This window comes from Lagenorhynchus albirostris, chromosome 4, assembly GCF_949774975.1.
Source record: "Lagenorhynchus albirostris chromosome 4, mLagAlb1.1, whole genome shotgun sequence".
NCBI classification, from domain to species: domain Eukaryota; kingdom Metazoa; phylum Chordata; class Mammalia; order Artiodactyla; family Delphinidae; genus Lagenorhynchus; species Lagenorhynchus albirostris.
The window spans coordinates 84,341,538-84,360,780 of record NC_083098.1 but is presented as its reverse complement, the minus strand read 5'-3'; the positions used below and the strand labels follow the sequence as shown (position 1 = coordinate 84,360,780).

Sequence of the window (19,243 nt, the reverse complement as noted above, 5' to 3'; positions counted from 1 at the left end):
AAAAGAAAAAGAAAAAAAGATATTTAAGACCATTGCAATACAAACCCATCACTCTCTTTTCTGTCTAATGTCCATTGCACTGGTTTGTTTCTTCTCCTTTAGTTCATATGTTGTAATGATATAAATGTCTCTTAGCCTTTATTTATTTTATTATTATTATTTTTAATAAATTTATTTATTTAATTTATTTATTTTTGGCTGCATTGGGTCTTTGTTGCTGCACATGGGCTTTCTCTAGTTGTGGCGAGTGGGGGCTATTCTTCGTTGCGGTGCACAGGCTTCTCACTGCAGTGGCTTCCCTTGTTGAGGAGTTCGGGCTCTAGGCGCGCAGGCTTCAGTAGTTGTGGCTCTTGGGCTCTAGACCTCAGGCTCAGTAGTTGTGGAGCACAGGCTCAATAGTTGTGGCTCGTGGGCTCTAGAGTGCAGGCTCAGTAGTTATGGCACATGGGCTTAGTTGCTCCACGGCATGTGGTATCTTCCCGGACCAGGGCTCAAACCCATGTCCTCTGCATTGGCAAGTGTGTTCTTAACCATTGTGCCACCAGGGAAGCCCATGTCTCTTAGCCTTTAATTTCTTCTCTTTACTCCATCTAACGAAAGCTCTATCAAGTGCTGTATCATTTTAAAAAGGAGTGTTAAATGCCCTTGATGGTACCTTTCTGCCCTAATGGCACTCCACAATCTAGAACCAACCTTGTCTTCCATTACTCCCCAAAGCAATACTTTTATCTAGTCAGACTACACTCACAACAATCCCTAAAACATGCCAAGAATTATTCTCTTTGATGATGCTGTGTTCCCCCTAGATTAAATCATGTCTCTTACTAATTGTTCAATTCTCTTAATTCTTTGGCATCTATTATGTTTACCAATTGTTTAAAAAAATCCCAATCAGATAGATGATGTCTTACAGTAATTTCCTGTGAACAGTCCAGATGCAGGTTATTTGAAAGATAAGACTAGATTATTTAGCACATACTGTTACAAGCATAGCAGGCACGCAAATGATGTACGGAACAGCAAAACCCATAAAACTATTATTTTATAATGTAAAATAATTATATTATTATAATGTAGAAAACGTGTTATTTTTATAAAATATGATTTCTATTACAAATTTTAATCTTTTGAATAGTTTCCAATGAAATAAAGCCTGACTCCTGCATATCCTTAAGGGGATTCAAATTATGACTGCAGAAAAGACAAACTGTTTCAAAAATACCTTAAGAAGTTCAAGTCCTGAACGAATAGCTGTATCTGGACTTACACCCTCCTCTTCATCATCTGCTGTCCCCTCTATTGATTTATTCATTAGTTTTACCAGTGCACTATTAAAGTAAGAAAATCTAAATTAGTAACACTACTATATTAGTAACTATATCCTAATTACATTGTAGCAGACATACACAGAATCTAAACAACAACTTCAAATATCTTCTGGAAGAAAAAGTTATTTTGTGACTTTAAATTTTGCTCTCTACATAACAACAGAGCTTATTTTTAGTTTATCTGCCCCACCCATGTATAATAAGAGTAATTCTACTGAAAAACAACAAAACTAAAATTAAACGACACATGTACTGGAAATATATTTTTATAAGTATAAGCAATGTAATATTCATACCCATATATAGAGATCATTTGCAATTTTAAGAAAAACAGTAAAGATGGCAGTTGCTAAATGGACAAATGACAATGCACTCAAAGCAAAAAAACATAGCAAACACTCACATGGACAAAGGCATTAATCACTTATAATTAACACTGAATCAGTAATTCCATTCCTAGAGATTTATAACAAAGAAATTTATAACAATTCATGAGAAGCATCGTGCTAAATATATCCATAAACATTGATCAATTAAAAACTATTTAATTGTCCAACATTATTGAATTAGTTTTCAAATATACCTAACCACCACAAAATGGAATATTGCCTGGTCAACATGATACTATTTTAAGTAAAAACAAAACATGACCTTTGTTTTTGAAACTTCAATTCTTCATCAGTAAACTGAAGAAGGATATTAAACTTTGATATTAAATTATTACAGCAAATGGCCTAGTACAGGCAAATATTCAACAAATTTAGCTTTCACCCTACCCCAACACAAACCTCTTCCCCATTAGGAGTCACTCCTTATTCACCTCCACCTCCTTCAGCCCCAGGCATCTACTAATCTACTTTCTGTTGCTATACACATTTGCCTATTCTAAATATTTCACATAAATGGACCCATGTAATATGTGGTCTCTGTGAGTGACTCCTTTCATTTAGCATACTGCTCTTCAGGTTCATCCTTGTTGTAGTATGTATCAGTACTTCATTCATTTTAATTCTGGATAATGTTCCAATGTCTGCACATAAGACATTTTATTTATCCATTCATCAGTTGATGGTCCATTTGGGACATTCTATTTTCTGGCTATTATGAATAACATTGCTATAAACATTTATATACAGATTTTGTATGGGCATATATTTAGGAGTGGAACTGCAAGGTCATATGGTAACTCTATGCTTAAGTATTGGAGGAACTGTCAAACTGTTTTCACAAGCAGCTCCACCACTTTACATTCCCACTAGCAATACATGAGGGTTCCAATTTTTCTACATCCTCACCAACTCATCTTTTTGATCACAGCCATCTAGTGGGTATAAAGTGGTGAATCATTGTGGAGATACATACATAAAACATTGCCATCTCCACAAAAACCTGCCTTATGCCTCTTCTGTGGTCAATTCCCTTTTCCTACCCTGGCAATAATAACTGATCTGCCTTCTGTCAATATAATTTTACCTTTTCTAAAGTTTTACATATTTTGTGTCTGAAAACTTTTATGTGACATAATGCTTTTGAGACTCCTCCATGTTGTTGCATAGAAATCAGTGGTTCGTTCCTCTTTGTTGCTGAGAAGTATTTCGTTGTATGGATATTCCACAGTTATGTTTATCCAATTACCAACTGATGGACTTCTGGGTATTTCTATTAAAGACATAAGTAAAGCTGCTAAAAGCAGTTAAGTATAGGTCTTTATGGGAAGTATGTTTTGTTTTTTTTTTTATGATGTTTTCTTTTCTTATAGGCAAATGTCTGCCCCATTGGGATTCCTGAGTTGTAAGGTAATGGTATGTACATTTAATGTACAACAAACTGCTTTAAATATCACCAACACATGGTTAGGTAAGTCTACATACTCACCAATACTTTGTATAGACAGTATCTTTAATTTTAGCCATTCTAGTGGGTGTGTAGTGGTACTTCTCACTCTAATTTGAATTTGCATTTCCCCAATGAGTAATAATGTTGATTGTCTTTTCTTGTGCTTATTTACTATTTGTATGTTTTATTTGATAAAGTATCTGTTCAATTTTTTGGGCCATTTTAAAATTGGTTTGTTTGTCTTATCTCCCCGTCTGTGGCTTGACTTTTCTTTTTCTTAATGATGCCTTGCAGAGAGGAAAAAAATAATTAACTTTTCTCTCATTGTTTGTACTCTTTATGTCCCATCTAAAATCTTGCTCACCCTGTTATTTTGTTTTAGAATGGTTACCTCTGACATTATACATTTAAAAAAAATTATTTCCAATTTGAGAAAAATATTCTGAATTAAGCTTTCTATTAGAAGGAAATCCCATAAAATGCATGAATTTATTAACACGATTACAAATGTGTTTGATAAAATTTACAAATGTATCTGACTACTCATAATAGAGTCCGTGCATGCATTTATTTAATAAGTATTTATTGACTACCTACTGTGTGTGAAGTCTTAGGGTCTATCCTGGAAATACAGTGCAAAACAAGACAGGCATAATCTCTGTTTTCATTACAATGTGGGTGGGATCACCCTTATGAGTCAAAAAGCTATTTGGGTGAGACAGACCCAAATCTTGAAGCCAGAACTATAGTCCTTCCTCTTGTGAAAGTATTCTTCCTCATTTCTAAATTAGATAAATAATATACACTCCATATACTTCACAGAGTATGATGAAGCAAAAGATCATCACCAATCCAAATGCATGTTCAAAACTGCTTGGGAAATTATCCATGTGTCCGTTTCTCTCCTATCCTATATAACAACTGTTAAAAATTTTTACCATTCTAACTCAGGTCTAATTTTTAAATCCTTCCACTGAGCAGACTACCTCACTGTTGACATAAAGGAGAACAATGGAGGCTTTGAGTGAAAACTGTAATTTTCCATATCCTATTTTCTAACCTCCTTTAATGCCATAGAGGAAGATTTTCTGCTTCCTGTTCCATTTCTTTAGGGATGGTGCTCTATCCTAGTTCTATTCCCCTTACCCCATCTTCAACCTCTCCTCTTTCCTTTTAGCACCTTTTAAAGGTATTCAAATATTCAAAATCCCTTCATTAAAAACAAGAAAAGACCCTTCTTCAACCTTACTCTCTTTCCATCAACTCATTTTTCTCCTTTACTTTTTATAGCTAAACTGTCTATACTAGCTGTCCCCAAATCCCAATTTATCTCCTATAGCAGTTTAGAAGGGTGATATGGTATATATCCCTTTGATTTTCTCAGACCTCAAGATGGCCAAGTGGTATCTAGTGGGCTCCTACTCAGCTAGGCCAGTCATCTCTAGACTTGAGCAGTTTTCTCTGCTCAAATACTGTAATTTTCTTTGTGTACCATGATGTGGTGTGGAAGGACTATCTTATGCCCTTCTCAATCCATAGTAATCTGGATTTGTCCTTGCTAACCCAAAGAAACTATTCCGGGCATTGTAGTGTTTTTCTATTTTCTAAATTCAGTGGATATTTGAATTTACTATTTTACTCTGGGCAGTATCTGACCCCTGATCTCTTTTGACCATGCCTTCTTAAAAAACATCTTTTAATTTAATAAATTCCTTTTCTTCTGCCAGCCTTTTAATTGTTAATATTCCTCAGGATTCAGTCCTCAACCTTTCTCTTTCTAAATTTTACCCTCCCCCCAGGTTTCAATCATTATTACAATCACTACTTCATTTTCAACCACTATCTACAGACCAATAACTAACTGTAGCATGCATATGTGTATTTGTATGTACCTAAGTCTGGGGGAAATACACTAAAATAAATAAATATATTTTAAAAAGTTATACTTAGAATGATTTTCTACTATTCTCAATGCTTCCTTCCCAAATCCTTCATTATGGCTGAAGTATATGCAATTTTCTAAATAATTCTTGATTCCTTTTGCCTTTGTTCTTTTGTGTCTGCTATTTTTCTTCCTAGAATAGCTATTAACATTCATTTAGCACTTAACTATGTGTGAGGCATTATGCTAAGTGTTCTACATACATATATGTTATTTAAGCCTCTCAAAAACTTCACTTAGTAATTATTATTGTTCTTATCTTAAAGATGAGTAATTTAAATAACCTGCTCAATGACACAGGGCTAGTGGCCTGGTCTGCTCTTCTCCTGCAATCTTCACCTGGCTGATCTCTATAATTCCTACTGATCATTCACTACCCATATTATGTGCCATCTATTTCAGGAGCCTTTTCTAATAACAAATACATTTCACACAATTCAGGTTAGGTAACTCTCCTTCCCCAATTGCCCGATGTACTTTAAAAATCACTCCTCTAAAGGTATGTTTAATGAATAAATAAACCCTTTGTTTGCAATTTATATTCCATGAAAATTTGGTTACATGGAAGGAATCTTATATGACATATATTTCTCAGTAAAATTAATAAATTGGAATTTTGCATAAAATTAGTCTCTTAGACATCCTAACCATAAGTTAGTTGGTTTTTCTGAGCCCAAACAATCATGACACTACTGAAAAAACTGAGTTTTTGGTCTTTTAAGACTGGAGATCAAACACTAGCTTATTATAATTTAGTAAAGTAATGAAACTCTGTGAGGCCTCATGGAGACAAATACCAAAGGCTTCCTGATGCCAATTATATGTCTCTTTCAAAATCAATATGCAAAGGAAAGAGTGCCTACCATTTCCTTGATTTACCCCATTAAAACCAAACGGTATAGAGCAAAGGACACTGACACTGAAAATAATAAATCTCAGTTTAAGTTATGGTTTTTGCTATTACCCAGCTGTAAAAAAACCACCTGGTCTCTCTCAGAACCTTAGCTTTCTTACTTGCAAATAAGGAAATTAAAAGATAAGGAGATCTTAGCTTAAAAAAACAAGAAAACTCCACAAAAAAACCCCTACAAACATCACCATTACGAGCTTAATTGTGTACCCCCAAATTCATTGTGTTTAAGTCCTAACCTCCAGTACACCTCAGGATGTGACTGTACTTGGAAATAGAGCCTTTAAAGAGATAATTAAGGTAAACTGAGGCCAAATGGGTGGGGCATAATCCCAAATGATTGGTGTCCTTATGTGAAGAGGAGGTTAGGAGACAGACATGTGAGGAAAGCAAAGAGTTATCTCTGCATCCCATGGAGTGAGGCTTCAGAAGAAATCAAACTCGCTGATACCTTGAATCTTGGACTGCTAGCCTCCAGAATATAAGAAAATAAATTTCTGTTGTTTAAGTCACACAGTCTGTGGTCTTTTGTTATGGCAGCCCTAGCAAACTAATACAATTGGAATTTCAATACAACCAAAGCAGTGATTCACATAAGATAAAACAACTAACAGCTAGAACCAGGTCTCCTAATCCAAAGAAAAGAGAATCAATAAATGCTATTTAGTTACCCAACATAAAAAGATATGTAGATAATCTACTGGAAAAATGGTTAGTGCAAGGGAAAAGCATTCTCAGAAGTTTACAACAGAAAATCATTAGAAACAAGTGAAATGCATGAAATTATGGGAACAGTTAATTAAAAACAATAGCTGTCAATGTCTATTATGCTAGTCTGCTTACTTTTTGCATATTATCACTAATTTTCACATTCATATAACAAGATGTTATACCCATATTAAAGTTAAAAATAAATTAAAAACTCAGATAAAGTAGGGCCAAAAAACTGGTAAGTAATACACGTGTTTAGAAAGCAGATTAGTCCAGTGGCAATCTTGTGCTACCTTCAAACTATTATTCTGTTTTTCACATATCTCAAGTGAACAGTAATATAATACACACTAAAGAACACTATGTGGCCACGAAAACTGTTAAGAAAACTCAAAGGCTGATGATAGCCTATAGATTTAAAATTTTCTTCCTTCTCATGTTCCAGGTTTTCTTTAATGAGCACATACAAGCTAAAAATAAACACAAGAACTCTTAAAAAAATCAACAGTGAAGCAAACCAAAGATCAAAAAATGAACTTTGGTCCTTCTTTCAACTTCAATGATATATGCTTCTGCCTTTAAAAAGGTGTACAGGAAACCTTTTTAGGTCTCCTTGGGGACCCAGAATTTAAACTTAAAATACTGTAGTTTCAGATTATATTCTATTTATGAGTGAATATATTTCCTAGCTTACCTGATGGCTTCTGAATCAATGTGCACAGGTGCAATTCTTTCCAACAGAAATTTGACCATTTCTAGAAAAGGATTTGTTGGCTGCTTAGGATTTGCAAGTTTCCGGGCTATTTCTCTCTATAAAAAGGAAAAGAGTTTTTATGGTAAGTATCATCCTCTTTCATGTTTTTCAAAATAAAAATGATCACAGGCAACAAAAGCATTTAAAGATTCAAAACCATCAGGCGTAAAAAAGCCCTTTTCCTGCTTTACAGCCTGACTAAAATGATATACTCATTAGGCAATCACTAGAAAACCTGGACTGTAGAGAAAAGAAAGGGGGTGACAAGGTATGATTTATGCCCTTTGTCTCATATTTCTCCCATAAAATTAATACCTTGTAAACAATCTTTTTAATGCTCTACTTTTGAAAAAATTAAAACAATTTATACTTTCATGGGTTTCATTGGTTTATTTCATAGTTTGAAAAAATACTTTTATTTCAGTCAACAATTTGCTTTTTTTTTTTTAAAGAGGGGAAGACTTGTAAGTGTATAAAGTTTTTCAGCTCTGGAAGAACACAGTTGAGTTCAAAGACGGTGGCATTACATCAAAGAGCTCCTATAAAGAAAAGATATTACTGCTGGAACTTTCTAAAGAATATAAGGACTTAATGTTTGTAAAGACTGAGTTCTCCAAAGACAAGGTTAAATTTACAATGTGCTGGGCACTGGGGTAAGAAATTTACTTTAATAACAAGGCTTTTAATTGACTATCTCTGATGAATAGGTGAAAAATGTTAGCTGACAAGATAAAGCATATTATAAGTGCTTTCTGAACTATAAAGCAATAACAAATGATAGTCACTCTATTAATTTTTTGTAAAAAAAATTTTTAAGGATATTTGTCCAATGGGATAAAGGAGAAAGGAAAAATATTTCTATTGTAGTTTCAGTAACATCTTGACACAAATTAACTATAAAGGTCACATTAAATTAGATACCACCCATATTTGTTATTAGAGTGTAAATCCAAAGGACTGAGATTCTGAAGAAAATTTATTAGTCACTAGGAGATGCTTGATTTATTTTGCAAGCTGTAATTAATCAAGCAAAATTTCAGCATTTGAGAAAATAAAAATATTTTAGGGAGTGCTTAGGCCTTATATACTTTGCTCTAAACCACAGATACACATTTAAAATCAACTTAAATACTCTACTTTTTTTTTTTTTTTTGCTGTACGCGGGCCTCTCACTGTTGTGGCCTCTCCCGTTGCGGAGCACAGGCTCAGCGGCCATGGCTCACGGGCCCAGCTGCTCCGCGGCATGTGGGATCTTCCCGGACCGGGGCACGAACCTGTGTCCCCTGCATCGGCAGGCAGACTCTCAACCACTGTGCCACCAGGGAAGCCCCTCTACTATCTTTTGAAATCAGACTTATTTTGTGCAGGTCTCCCAAAGAGGCGATTTTCCCCGACTTCGTATAAAATATAGTTGCTTTAACATAAGATAAAGTCAAGTGATTGTCTAACAACAAATATGCCACTGGAAAATTGCTAGGCAAACTATATCGTCAGTACTAAAAAATGTAAAAACTAGGCATTAGGAAAGAGTTACAGTAATACATATATAAGCATAAGAAAAATAAAGGAAATGCTAACAGGAAAAAGAATAAATCACATTTAAAAGCACAGTAATAGCACTATATAAAATACACCAATGCATGTAAATAATAATATTAAGGCACAGTTTTAAAAACCTGACATTTTTGTATTCCCATGTAACAATCTTACATTTAAGTAATCCTTCAAACCATATTTTATGTATGTAATATTTAGGTAATCTCTTATAACAATTATTTTAAAATAATATATGTCATAATCATAAGTGATACTGGGGATAAGCAACAAGCCAAATTAGTATGTGGCAAGTAAGCAGCAACAAATAAACAGTTTCCTTGTTTTCTTTACACACTCCAGAAAAAAAAAGGGGTACTCACACATACTTCCAATACACAAACAGAAACATATACCATATGTAACCCTTTCAGGAAATGACGGCAGAAAGAGTAAGAAAATTAATTCTTTCTATATTCCTGACAATGCTTCAGAAATTTCTGATCAAATCTATGCTATCACTGCAGATTGATATTTACTAGTTACACAGTTACTAGTTACAATTACATAAGTTGTTTAGAATACTTAAGCACTCTTAAGGTATATCAAAGAAATAAGGAAATAGCCCCTATTCTCAAGCAGTTTATAATTTACTAATTTGTTATTACAAAAAATTTTTTAAAGCTTTAAAAAATGCTGCATCTATATATCTCCTTTCTTTTTCATACATATCTGCTTTCTCATTCTGACAATAAGAAATACCTATTTGTTTAAAAAAAAAAAAAGTGGACTTCCCTGGTGGTGCAGTGGTTAAGAATCTACCTGTCAATGCTGGGGACACTGGTTCAATCCCTGGTCCGGGAAGATCCCACATGCTGCAGAGCAACTAAGCCTGTGTGCCACAACTACTGAGCCCACGTGCCACAACTACTGAAGCCCACGTGCCTAGAGCCCAGGCTCCGCAACAAAGAGAAGCCACCGCAATGAGAAGCCCACACACTGCAACGAAGAGTAGCCCCCGTGTGCCACAACTAGAGAAAGCCTGCATGCAGCAATGAACACCCAACACAGCCAAAAATAAATAATTTTTTTTTAAAATTAAAAAAATTTAAAAAGTTAAAAAAGAAAGTATTCTTTCACATACACGGTATTTCCTCTTGTATAATTTACTGCTTTCCTAGCTAATAAAAATGATTCCTGACCGACTTCCCTGGTGGTCCAGTGGTTAAGACTCCATGCTCCCAATGCAGGGAGCCCGGGTTCGATCCCTGGCCAGATCCCATATGCCGCAACTAAGAGATCCCGCATGTCACAACTGAAAAAAAAGAAGATCCCACATGCTGCAATGAAGATACCGCATGCAGCAACAAAGATCCCATGTGCCAGCAGTGCAGCCAAATAAATTAAAAAACAAAGGCTTCTGCATTAAAAAAAAAAAAGATTCCTGAAAGGATTTGGATTATCAATATTTTTCTGTAGCTGGAATCAGTAAACTAGATAAAACACATCTCTCACAAGAAATAATTTCCAAAGGTTTAACTTTCATGTTGGTGACCTATTCTTTTGGATTCCTGGGCCCAATTCCAACATGGTGAACAGGGGCGGGGGGGGGGTGTCCCCCCCGCCACCAACAAGCAATTCTCTGCACACAAGCAGAGCATACTAAAATTCAATCTCTACCCCCCACCCGCCCAACTCTCCCACTTCAGATGCCAGTAGCAAGCCCAGGTTTACCTGTACCTCTAACCAAATGACTATAAATCAGAGGTTCCCACAACCCCCATCCCTTCCTTGGGCTCAATTAATTTGCTAGACTGGCTCACAGAACTCAGAGAAACATTTTCTTACTACTGCTAGATCACTGGTTTATTATAAAAGTATATAACTCAGGAACAGCCAGATGGAAGAAATGCATAGGACAAGGAAAGGACGAGCTTCCATGCTCTCTATTCGCTTGCTACTCTCTGCAAATCTCTACATGTTCACTAAACCAGAAGCTCTCTGAACTGTGTCCTTCTGGGGTTTTATGGAGGCTTCATTACATAGGCATGATTTGGTGGCACAGCGGTTAAGAATCCACCTGCCAATACAGGGGACACTGGTTCGATCCCTGGTCCAGGAAGATCCCACATGCCACGGAGCAACTAAGCCCGTGAGCCACAATTACCAAGCCCGCGTGCCACAACTACTAAAGCCCACACACTCTAGGGCCCGTGTGCCACGACTATTGAGCCCGCGTGCTCCAACTACTGCAGCCTACACACCTAGAGCCCGTGCTCCACAACAAGAGAAGCCACCACAATGAGAAGCCCGCGCACTGCAACGAAGAGTAGCCCCTGCTCGCCGCAACTAGAGAGAGCCCGTGTGCAGCAACGAAGACCCAACGCGGCCAAAAAAACAAACAAAAATTATATTAAAAGAAAACAGGAAGCATTCTATGACTGTTACTAAATGGCGTTAAGTTAGCATCTCTCTCTCCTTTTGTTTTTTTCTTCTCGACCTCCTCCAGGAGATATAACTATGCTAATACATACCAACAAGGCCTGAATCTCAGATTTCTAAATATAACTGCTGGAGGCTACATATACATCATTATCTTCTCCTATCCCTAAAGTATCTCCTCTGATATCCAGTCATCCCAACTAGAAATAAAGCAGTCATTCTTCATATACTGGTCTAATTCCTACTCATCCTTTAAGATTCAACTCAGGAATGACTTATTCTAGAACAAGCTATTCCCATTTCCACCCCTGCCTGGGATGAAGCGCATGATTCTATCAGAATATTTAACACACTGTATTCTCTATTGAAATATTTGCCTGCCTCTGTCACCTAAACAGCAACTTCGGTGAGAGAGCATGTATAATACAATTTACTAAATTATGTAATGAATTATAATGGTGTAGGCTTGACCAAAGGACAAAATATACTTTGGACTTCTGAAGACACAATGCATATCCAAATAATCCCGCAAGGAAGGTTTTTCTTTAAAGTATAGTCCGTGAACTACTCATCAGAATCACTTTGAGACTCTGCTAAAAGATGGAGATTCAGGACCCCACGCTAGACCTATTTTAATAATTCTTAGTGTTTGTCATGTATATGTAACATCATAAGAATTACTATCTATTTACATCCTATAGGGCAGTGCAAGGGGCCCTCTAGTAGGCCGTACATAAATTTTAATTTTATCTTATTCGTTCAACAATCCAATGAGGTTGATAATATTTATAGGTGAAGAATATGAGGCTCAGAAATGCTGAGTAACTTATTAAAGGTCAAATTGGTAGTAAATGCTGAAATTCAAACCTAGGACTGTCTCAAATGCTGAATCAACAATATTCCTGGAAAATCTTAAAATTTGGGAACCATGGTCATAGGAACATGCTAGAGGATAAAATAGCAAGCAGAGCTGAAGCTATGGCAAATAAGTGGTCCTCCACTAGAACCAAGGTGTGGAAACTCAAAACCTGAAGTCCAAAGAGAAAGCAAATCTATACAGCACGTATTTCAATACCATTGCTCACCCTCTCACTATACCATCATGTATACTCGCATTAATCTACGGTATGTGTCTATTCATATTCCTTGCTCGAAGTACTTTCGCTAAAATTTTTTAGGAATGGAATTGAAACAAAAGGGGAAAAAACATCAGATCTCCACTCCTACTAACTGTTACTGAGGAAAAAAGGAATGTGGATATTAAAGGATATGTATAACTAATAACAATAGCCTTTGGGGAGAAGGACAAAATGATACAGATGTTCTGGGAAACAGCAAAACTATTCTAACGGTGGTTGTTTTCCTGAGCATTTAAAGGGTATTACAAATCCTACTTTACACATGAGAACATAGAGGTAAAGTTAAATAATGTGCTCAGAATACACAATGCTAATGTAAGCTAAGAGAGAAATTACTGTGAAACCATTTACCAAAGAAAATGAACTAAAAAATACGAAGAGCAGAAATTTTCCCCTCTGGAACAGAGTTCTTTTAGCCATTTGCTGGCCCATTTCTTAAATATCCTCAGAATAACCTCCCCTCCAAAAAGGTGTCATTACCATGCTCTTTCCAGTGCAAGTCCAGTCCTCATCTCCACCTTCCTGCTTCCTACAATCAATTCATCCTGAGATGTTTTCCTTACAACATCTGTTTTACATATACATTTTGGATTTGGTAACTCTTAGATATTTCTGTTCTGACAAATAGTAGGAATTCATGTTAGTACCATTTCTCAAACTCAAGCTCAAGTCTTATTTTTCTCAGACCAAAAAATACCACTTGATTGTTCATTCTCAAGGTCCACATTTCTTGAGCAGTACTCAGTCTGTACTGGTTCTTGCAAACACTGATGAAATGTATAGAAAGAGCACTATTGAGGGTCTGTGAGATCTGGACTCTACTTGCAGCACAGCCACTATAACCAGCTGTGAAACACTGGATGAGAAACTTCATCTCTTTAAAATTCAATCCCTACCTGTAAAATGAAGTGGTTAAACCAATTCTCTCTGCATTTTTTTCAAGCTATTTCATTCTATGATCAATTATATTAGTAGATGCCCGGCAGAATACAGTATTCTGGAACTAGAATTCTAAATGCCGAAGAAGTAAATGAAACCTTTAAATGTTCTCAGCAAACCATCCTGTTCAGAAGTGCAAAGAGTGAAGTATTCTGGGCACCTGGCACAAGCACATCCCTAGGCCCAGTGGAAGAGTCCACTGCTTCCTTCCCTAAACTGGCTTCCTCCCACCTGTTCCTGATTACGCCTTTTTTTTTTTTTTTTTTTTTTTTTGCGGTACGCGGGCGTCTCACTGTTGTGGCCTCTCCCGTTGTGAAGCACAGGCTCCGGACGCACAGGCTCAGCGGCCATGGCTCACGGGCCCAGCCGCTCCGCGGCACGTGGGATCTTCCTGGACCGGGGCACAAACCGTGTCCCCTGCATCGGCAGGCGGACTCTCAACCACTGTGCCACCAGGGAAACCCGACTCCTCTTTTAAGATCCACTTAGAGACCCTATATCCCTACTAGACTGAAAAAAATACATACTCCACGTTCCCAGATGACTTTGTATATACATCTATTACAGTCCTTATCCCTTATCACATATTTAAATAATTATCTTTCTAGAACAAAGTTAGACATAAATAACTGAAATGATTTTCTTTCTCTTATTCATCTCTGTAAGTCTGGTCGCAAGCACAGTGTTTGTCATATATGTGTAATACTATAGAAATGCAATTTATTTAAATCCTAAAGGGCAGTCTAGGGCCATGTATCTATATCTATATAGGATATCTGTATCTATCTCCTCTTAATAATCCTGTGAGGTTGTTAACATGTAGAGATGAGAAAAATGAGTCTCAAAAATACTGAACTTACTAAAGGTCTCACTGGTAGTAAATGGTAAAGATGAAATTAAACAGAAACGGTCTCATAAAATGCTAAATAAATGAATGGATGAATTTTTCCTTCCTGATATTGTCAACAACTGGTTTTCTCTATAAAATAAAGAGTCTAAGAATAGAATGAAGACAACAGCCTAAATAGGAATTACCTTATCTATAAATGCGTATATGCCAATGTAACTATTGTTGATTTACCTACTAATACATGGGAGAAGAAAATACACACACAACACACAAAAGCATTTAATTTACCTAATGAATGTCTACTAAATACAAAGCATTTTATCTTGCTCAATTCCTAGGATCAATCTCCCTGGCTTAGTTCTCTAGTGTTTTTCCTGGAATTTGGCTGACGAGTGGTAAGTAAAGAGAACTAAATTGACCACAGATATACTCCTAGGTAATTCAGAGCTCACAGTATTGTTAAACTCACACAAATAAAATAATCTATGTAAAGAAGGCTTTAATGAAATGTAAGTTTCTATAAGCAAAGCTAGGAGAACAAATATAAAAGTATAATTTACTAACCACACAAACATCTGCCTGTTTGCACGAACAGGTTGGACTGATTAACAACTCCAACTGAGACCGCAGTTTTTCATCATCACCAAGGACTTGGTTAAATTTCTTCACAAAATCTTGTGCTTTCCCAGGGTCAGGCAAATTCTCTATAAAATTCAAAGAGAATCAATACTACAAAAGAAAAACCACTAAACTAAAAGCAAGCTGTCTTAAAAAATACTGCTGAGGCATCAAAAGATAATCAGTCAATCTGGCTCTTAGAAATAAAATTATTAAGAAAATGATTACTTTTTCTTACTTAGTATTAAATTGATAGTCCCCCTGGGTAAACTATTTGATGTCTACTATATATCTACGGAGTGAATAAACATACTCACTTGCTATGGTCATCAGTTTTCCAAACATGGCAGAACAGTTAGCCTCAGACTGAAATTTAAAACAAAAACAAAAGCTGTCACATGTGCTACCAAATTTTGGTAAGAAAACTATACTCAGTATTGTACATTTTTTTAAGTTAAAAAAAAATCCATCACAATATACCCACTAGAAAATGGCTTACCATATCTACACCCTATGTTGATGACAAAGAACTATGAAGTACCCACAACTATTAAGTTAGCACAAATAGAATGAAAGGAGATGCCAGCAGGAAGTTATTTAAAAATTTTTAAGAGTATATAACTTTCATAGGAAAGTTATCTTGCCAGGAGACTGAACAGAGAAGATAATGAAAACAATTATCATATCAAAATTACTGTGAAACCATACACCAAAGAAAATTAAATAAAAATGTGGAGAGCAGAAAAATTTTCTTTCTGAATAGAGTTCTATCAGCTATTTTGTGGCCCATTACTTAATATATCACCTCCCCTCCTACTGCCCTTTCCTCCATTACAACAAGAGTATTATTTTATTATTGAATCTGCATGGTCCCATGAACCACCCGCTTTTGTTAAAGTTTTGTTGGATCACGGTCATACCCATTCATTTGTATCTCTGACTGTTTCTGCACCACAAAGGCAGAGTTAAGCAGTCATGGAGACTGTATGGCTGGCAAAGCCTAAATTTTTACTATCTGGTCATTTACAAAAAAAAGTTCGACAACCCTTGTTTGGGCCACTGAGGGGTCTCTGTGTATGGTTCCCTGGTTAAGAACACCTATTCTAGCAAATATGTTTAGAAATATATTAAGAGATTATTCAAATTTCTTTTATCCACCTTCCAGAAAATGTTGGGCAGTATTTCTTTGTTAATTTGACTTTGGCATATTCAAAGGATTGATACCTGATTTGATACTGACTCTATAATAAAGGACCAAATCACAGAGCAAAAAACATTTATGACTTCTAATTTTATATTAAGGTTTAATTCTAATGATTTGATAATTGATAAACTATAACTTCTTAGTGTCTAAATACTTGATAAGTTGGAAAACACCATTTCTTTGCTCATGCTGGAAAATAAAATTTTGTTATATTCATGTGAAATGCAAATTTAGCTTGGAAAACCACAGAAATTGTTTAACTGACATGTGGAAAACAAAACACATGAAATACTTTTTGCTTGCTTCATTATATATGACTATAGAAAAATGAACAATGACTAAAACTGAATTTAAATAAAACACCATGAACCTACCGTAGGCTGCTTGTGCAAATCCAATAGTTCTCGTACATGACTTCTAAGCATGTTCTGACACTTCCACATTTCATTGAGAGCCCTGTAAATAGTTAAAAATATGAAAAAAATACATAATAAAACAATACTGGTAACTACTCAACCTTACTACTTTTCTTACACCATTCTTCTACATCTACCTAAAATTTTAAGCACCAGAAAATTTACTTATTAGGATTAACAGAGTTTAGTTTAAATTACTTAATATAAGGCTTCTTATGAGAGAAAATATTTGAGAAGTTTCTAAGGATGAACAGGATCATGCCAGGTAAACTGAAGGAACTGAGACAGTCTAAGCAGAGGAAGCCAGAATGTTCTGCTACAAAGAGAGATAAAATGTCATCAAAGCCCATGGCACATACAGGAAAGTGAAAAAAAATTTATAGGCTTGGAGCACAGAATGTGATTGGGGGAGCATAAGGAAGCTGGAACATACAATAGAAAAGGATCAGATCATGAAGGCCTTTTTATGCCAGGCTAAGGGGGTATGCATGAAGCAGTGTAGACTATTTCAAAAAATGAATTTCTTAGAAATGATGTGGATTCAAAATGCTAAATTAAACTGAGTTTCTTTATTCTAGACTCTTTTCTCTCCACGAAAGCAGATTTTCTTCTCTCACAAACCCACTCTGTAATTTCCGGTGCCCAAAAGACCTCTGGGAAGTTAGTCTATCTCTGAGTACTCTTTGTCAAATATTTTGAAATATAAACAGAGATCAAGACCTTACGCCGGGGTTTACTACCTACAGTGAACATTATAAACCACTTTCAAATCCTTTTTTAAAATGATGGCTAATGTCTCCTAATAGGATGCACCAAGGATACATTACTCTGTGGACTTTCTGCTGAAAATGCATAATCTTGATCCAATGATGAGGAAACACTGGGTGAATCCAAACTGAGAGAACATTCTACAAAATAACTGGCCTAGGCAATACTCTTCTGGAAAATGTCAAAGTCATAAAAGACAAAGACAGACTGAGGAATGGTTCCAAATTAAAAAAGACTAGAGACATGATAATTAAACATGCAATGTGTAATCCTAGAAAGGGAAAAAAACATCCAAAAAGGACATTATTTGACGATTGAAGAAATCTGAATACACACTGGATTAGACAATATTTTAAAATGTTAAATCTCCTGATTTTCATAAAGGCACTCTAGTTATATAAAAGAGTATCCTTGTTCTTAGGGAATACACACTGAAGTATTAGAGGTAAAGGGATCCAATGTCTGCAAATTACTATCAATGGATCAGAAGAAAATACATATATAAAGTATGTGCAAATGGCAAATGATAAAAAGCAAATGGTCAAAAATTATGAATCTGGCTAAAGAGTATATCACAAAGCTTTGTTTTATTCTCACAACTTTTCTGTAAATTTGAAATTATAAGAAATTAAAGGCTATATATATATATGTAAATGGAACAGCTGAGGTTCTTATTCAGAAAAATTAGAATTCTCAATGACAGGAGTTATTTCGTTTTTTAAAAGCTTTATTAAAGTGGAATGTCCACACATCCTAGGTAGCCTGGGATAGTTAAAGTTTATGCCAGTTGTCTGAACAAAATTATTACTAGTGCCTCCTTTCAATCTCAAAAATATCTCAGTTTGGACAATCAATCACATGGTTATTCTACATAGAAGTGATCTGGACACGCTCTCCTAACAAAGAACCAGTTCTTAGCTCTTAGGCTTAGTATGGTAAAGCTCCAGTAGTATGATTCAGATCTCAGCCAACAGGTGAACAAAAGATAATTTTGACACGGGGACTTCTTTGAATCCCTGAAACCATATTACTGGCTCAGTTGCCAAATATGCCTATGCATATAGGAATATTTTTGCTTTTAACTTAACTGGACTTATATAATAAAAATTTCCTCTATAAATACTTATCTGAGGTTCTTGATTCAACCAGAAGAAGCAACAACCCTATCAACAACAATTAATTAAATAAGATGAAGTAATTTTATAAAATCTTCAAGAAATACTCCAATCATTTAAAAAGTAACTCACTTGACAGCATTTGGATCCAAACTAGCATATAAATAATACAAGCATTTCATTCTCTCTTCTGTTTCCAGGTTGTGGGGGACAAGATACTGAGCAAAGATTTTCTCTACCAACAGTCTACGAGGCAAACAAACAAAAAACCCAAATAACAAAATTATTCTATTTGTTAGACGCCACAGCCATTTCATATTTTATCCACCTCATGCAAAGATATCACACCAATGATGAAACTTATCTGTGAAAATACAATGGAAAAGATCAGTATGTGATCAATGCTTTTCCTTGCAAGTATGGCTATTTTAAAATTTAGAGCTACTGTTGCTATTTGTGACTTTATGTTTTATCAGTATGAAACATTTGTCCTAAAAGGGTTATATATTATTCCTAAGCACAGGGTGCTAGGCTGTTCTACCTGTTTTCTTCATCAGTCTGGAGCTATAGCAAATTACTTAACATTACACATAAAGCTATGATCTCAAGAATAATTAATTCTCAAAAAAAAAATTTCCTTTGATTATTTTGGCTCCTTTCCCATGTTGTCACATTTAGTAAAATCAGGGGGCTCTTCCTTCATCTTCCTGAAAATTCAGCTTTTCTTATGCACATCTG

The 19,243-nt window shown here is 35.5% G+C and overlaps 1 protein-coding gene across 3 annotated transcripts in view; it reads right to left on the bottom strand.

Moving 5' to 3' along the window:
* PDS5A (PDS5 cohesin associated factor A) overlaps positions 1 to 19,243 on the bottom strand; it is a 129,080-nt gene that overhangs the window by 38,680 nt on the left and 71,157 nt on the right. For all 3 annotated transcript variants that reach the window (XR_009540349.1, XM_060148312.1, XM_060148313.1), the window contains exons 13-18: positions 18,638 to 18,751; positions 16,581 to 16,662; positions 15,320 to 15,368; positions 14,949 to 15,088; positions 7,422 to 7,537; positions 1,223 to 1,328 (exon numbers count right to left, since the gene is read on the bottom strand). Coding sequence is in view for 2 of the 3 variants with exons in the window: in XM_060148312.1 (XP_060004295.1) it covers positions 1,223 to 1,328; positions 7,422 to 7,537; positions 14,949 to 15,088; positions 15,320 to 15,368; positions 16,581 to 16,662; positions 18,638 to 18,751 (607 nt within the window). In the remaining variant the exon portion in view is untranslated. The remainder of the gene's footprint in view (positions 1 to 1,222; positions 1,329 to 7,421; positions 7,538 to 14,948; positions 15,089 to 15,319; positions 15,369 to 16,580; positions 16,663 to 18,637; positions 18,752 to 19,243) is intronic.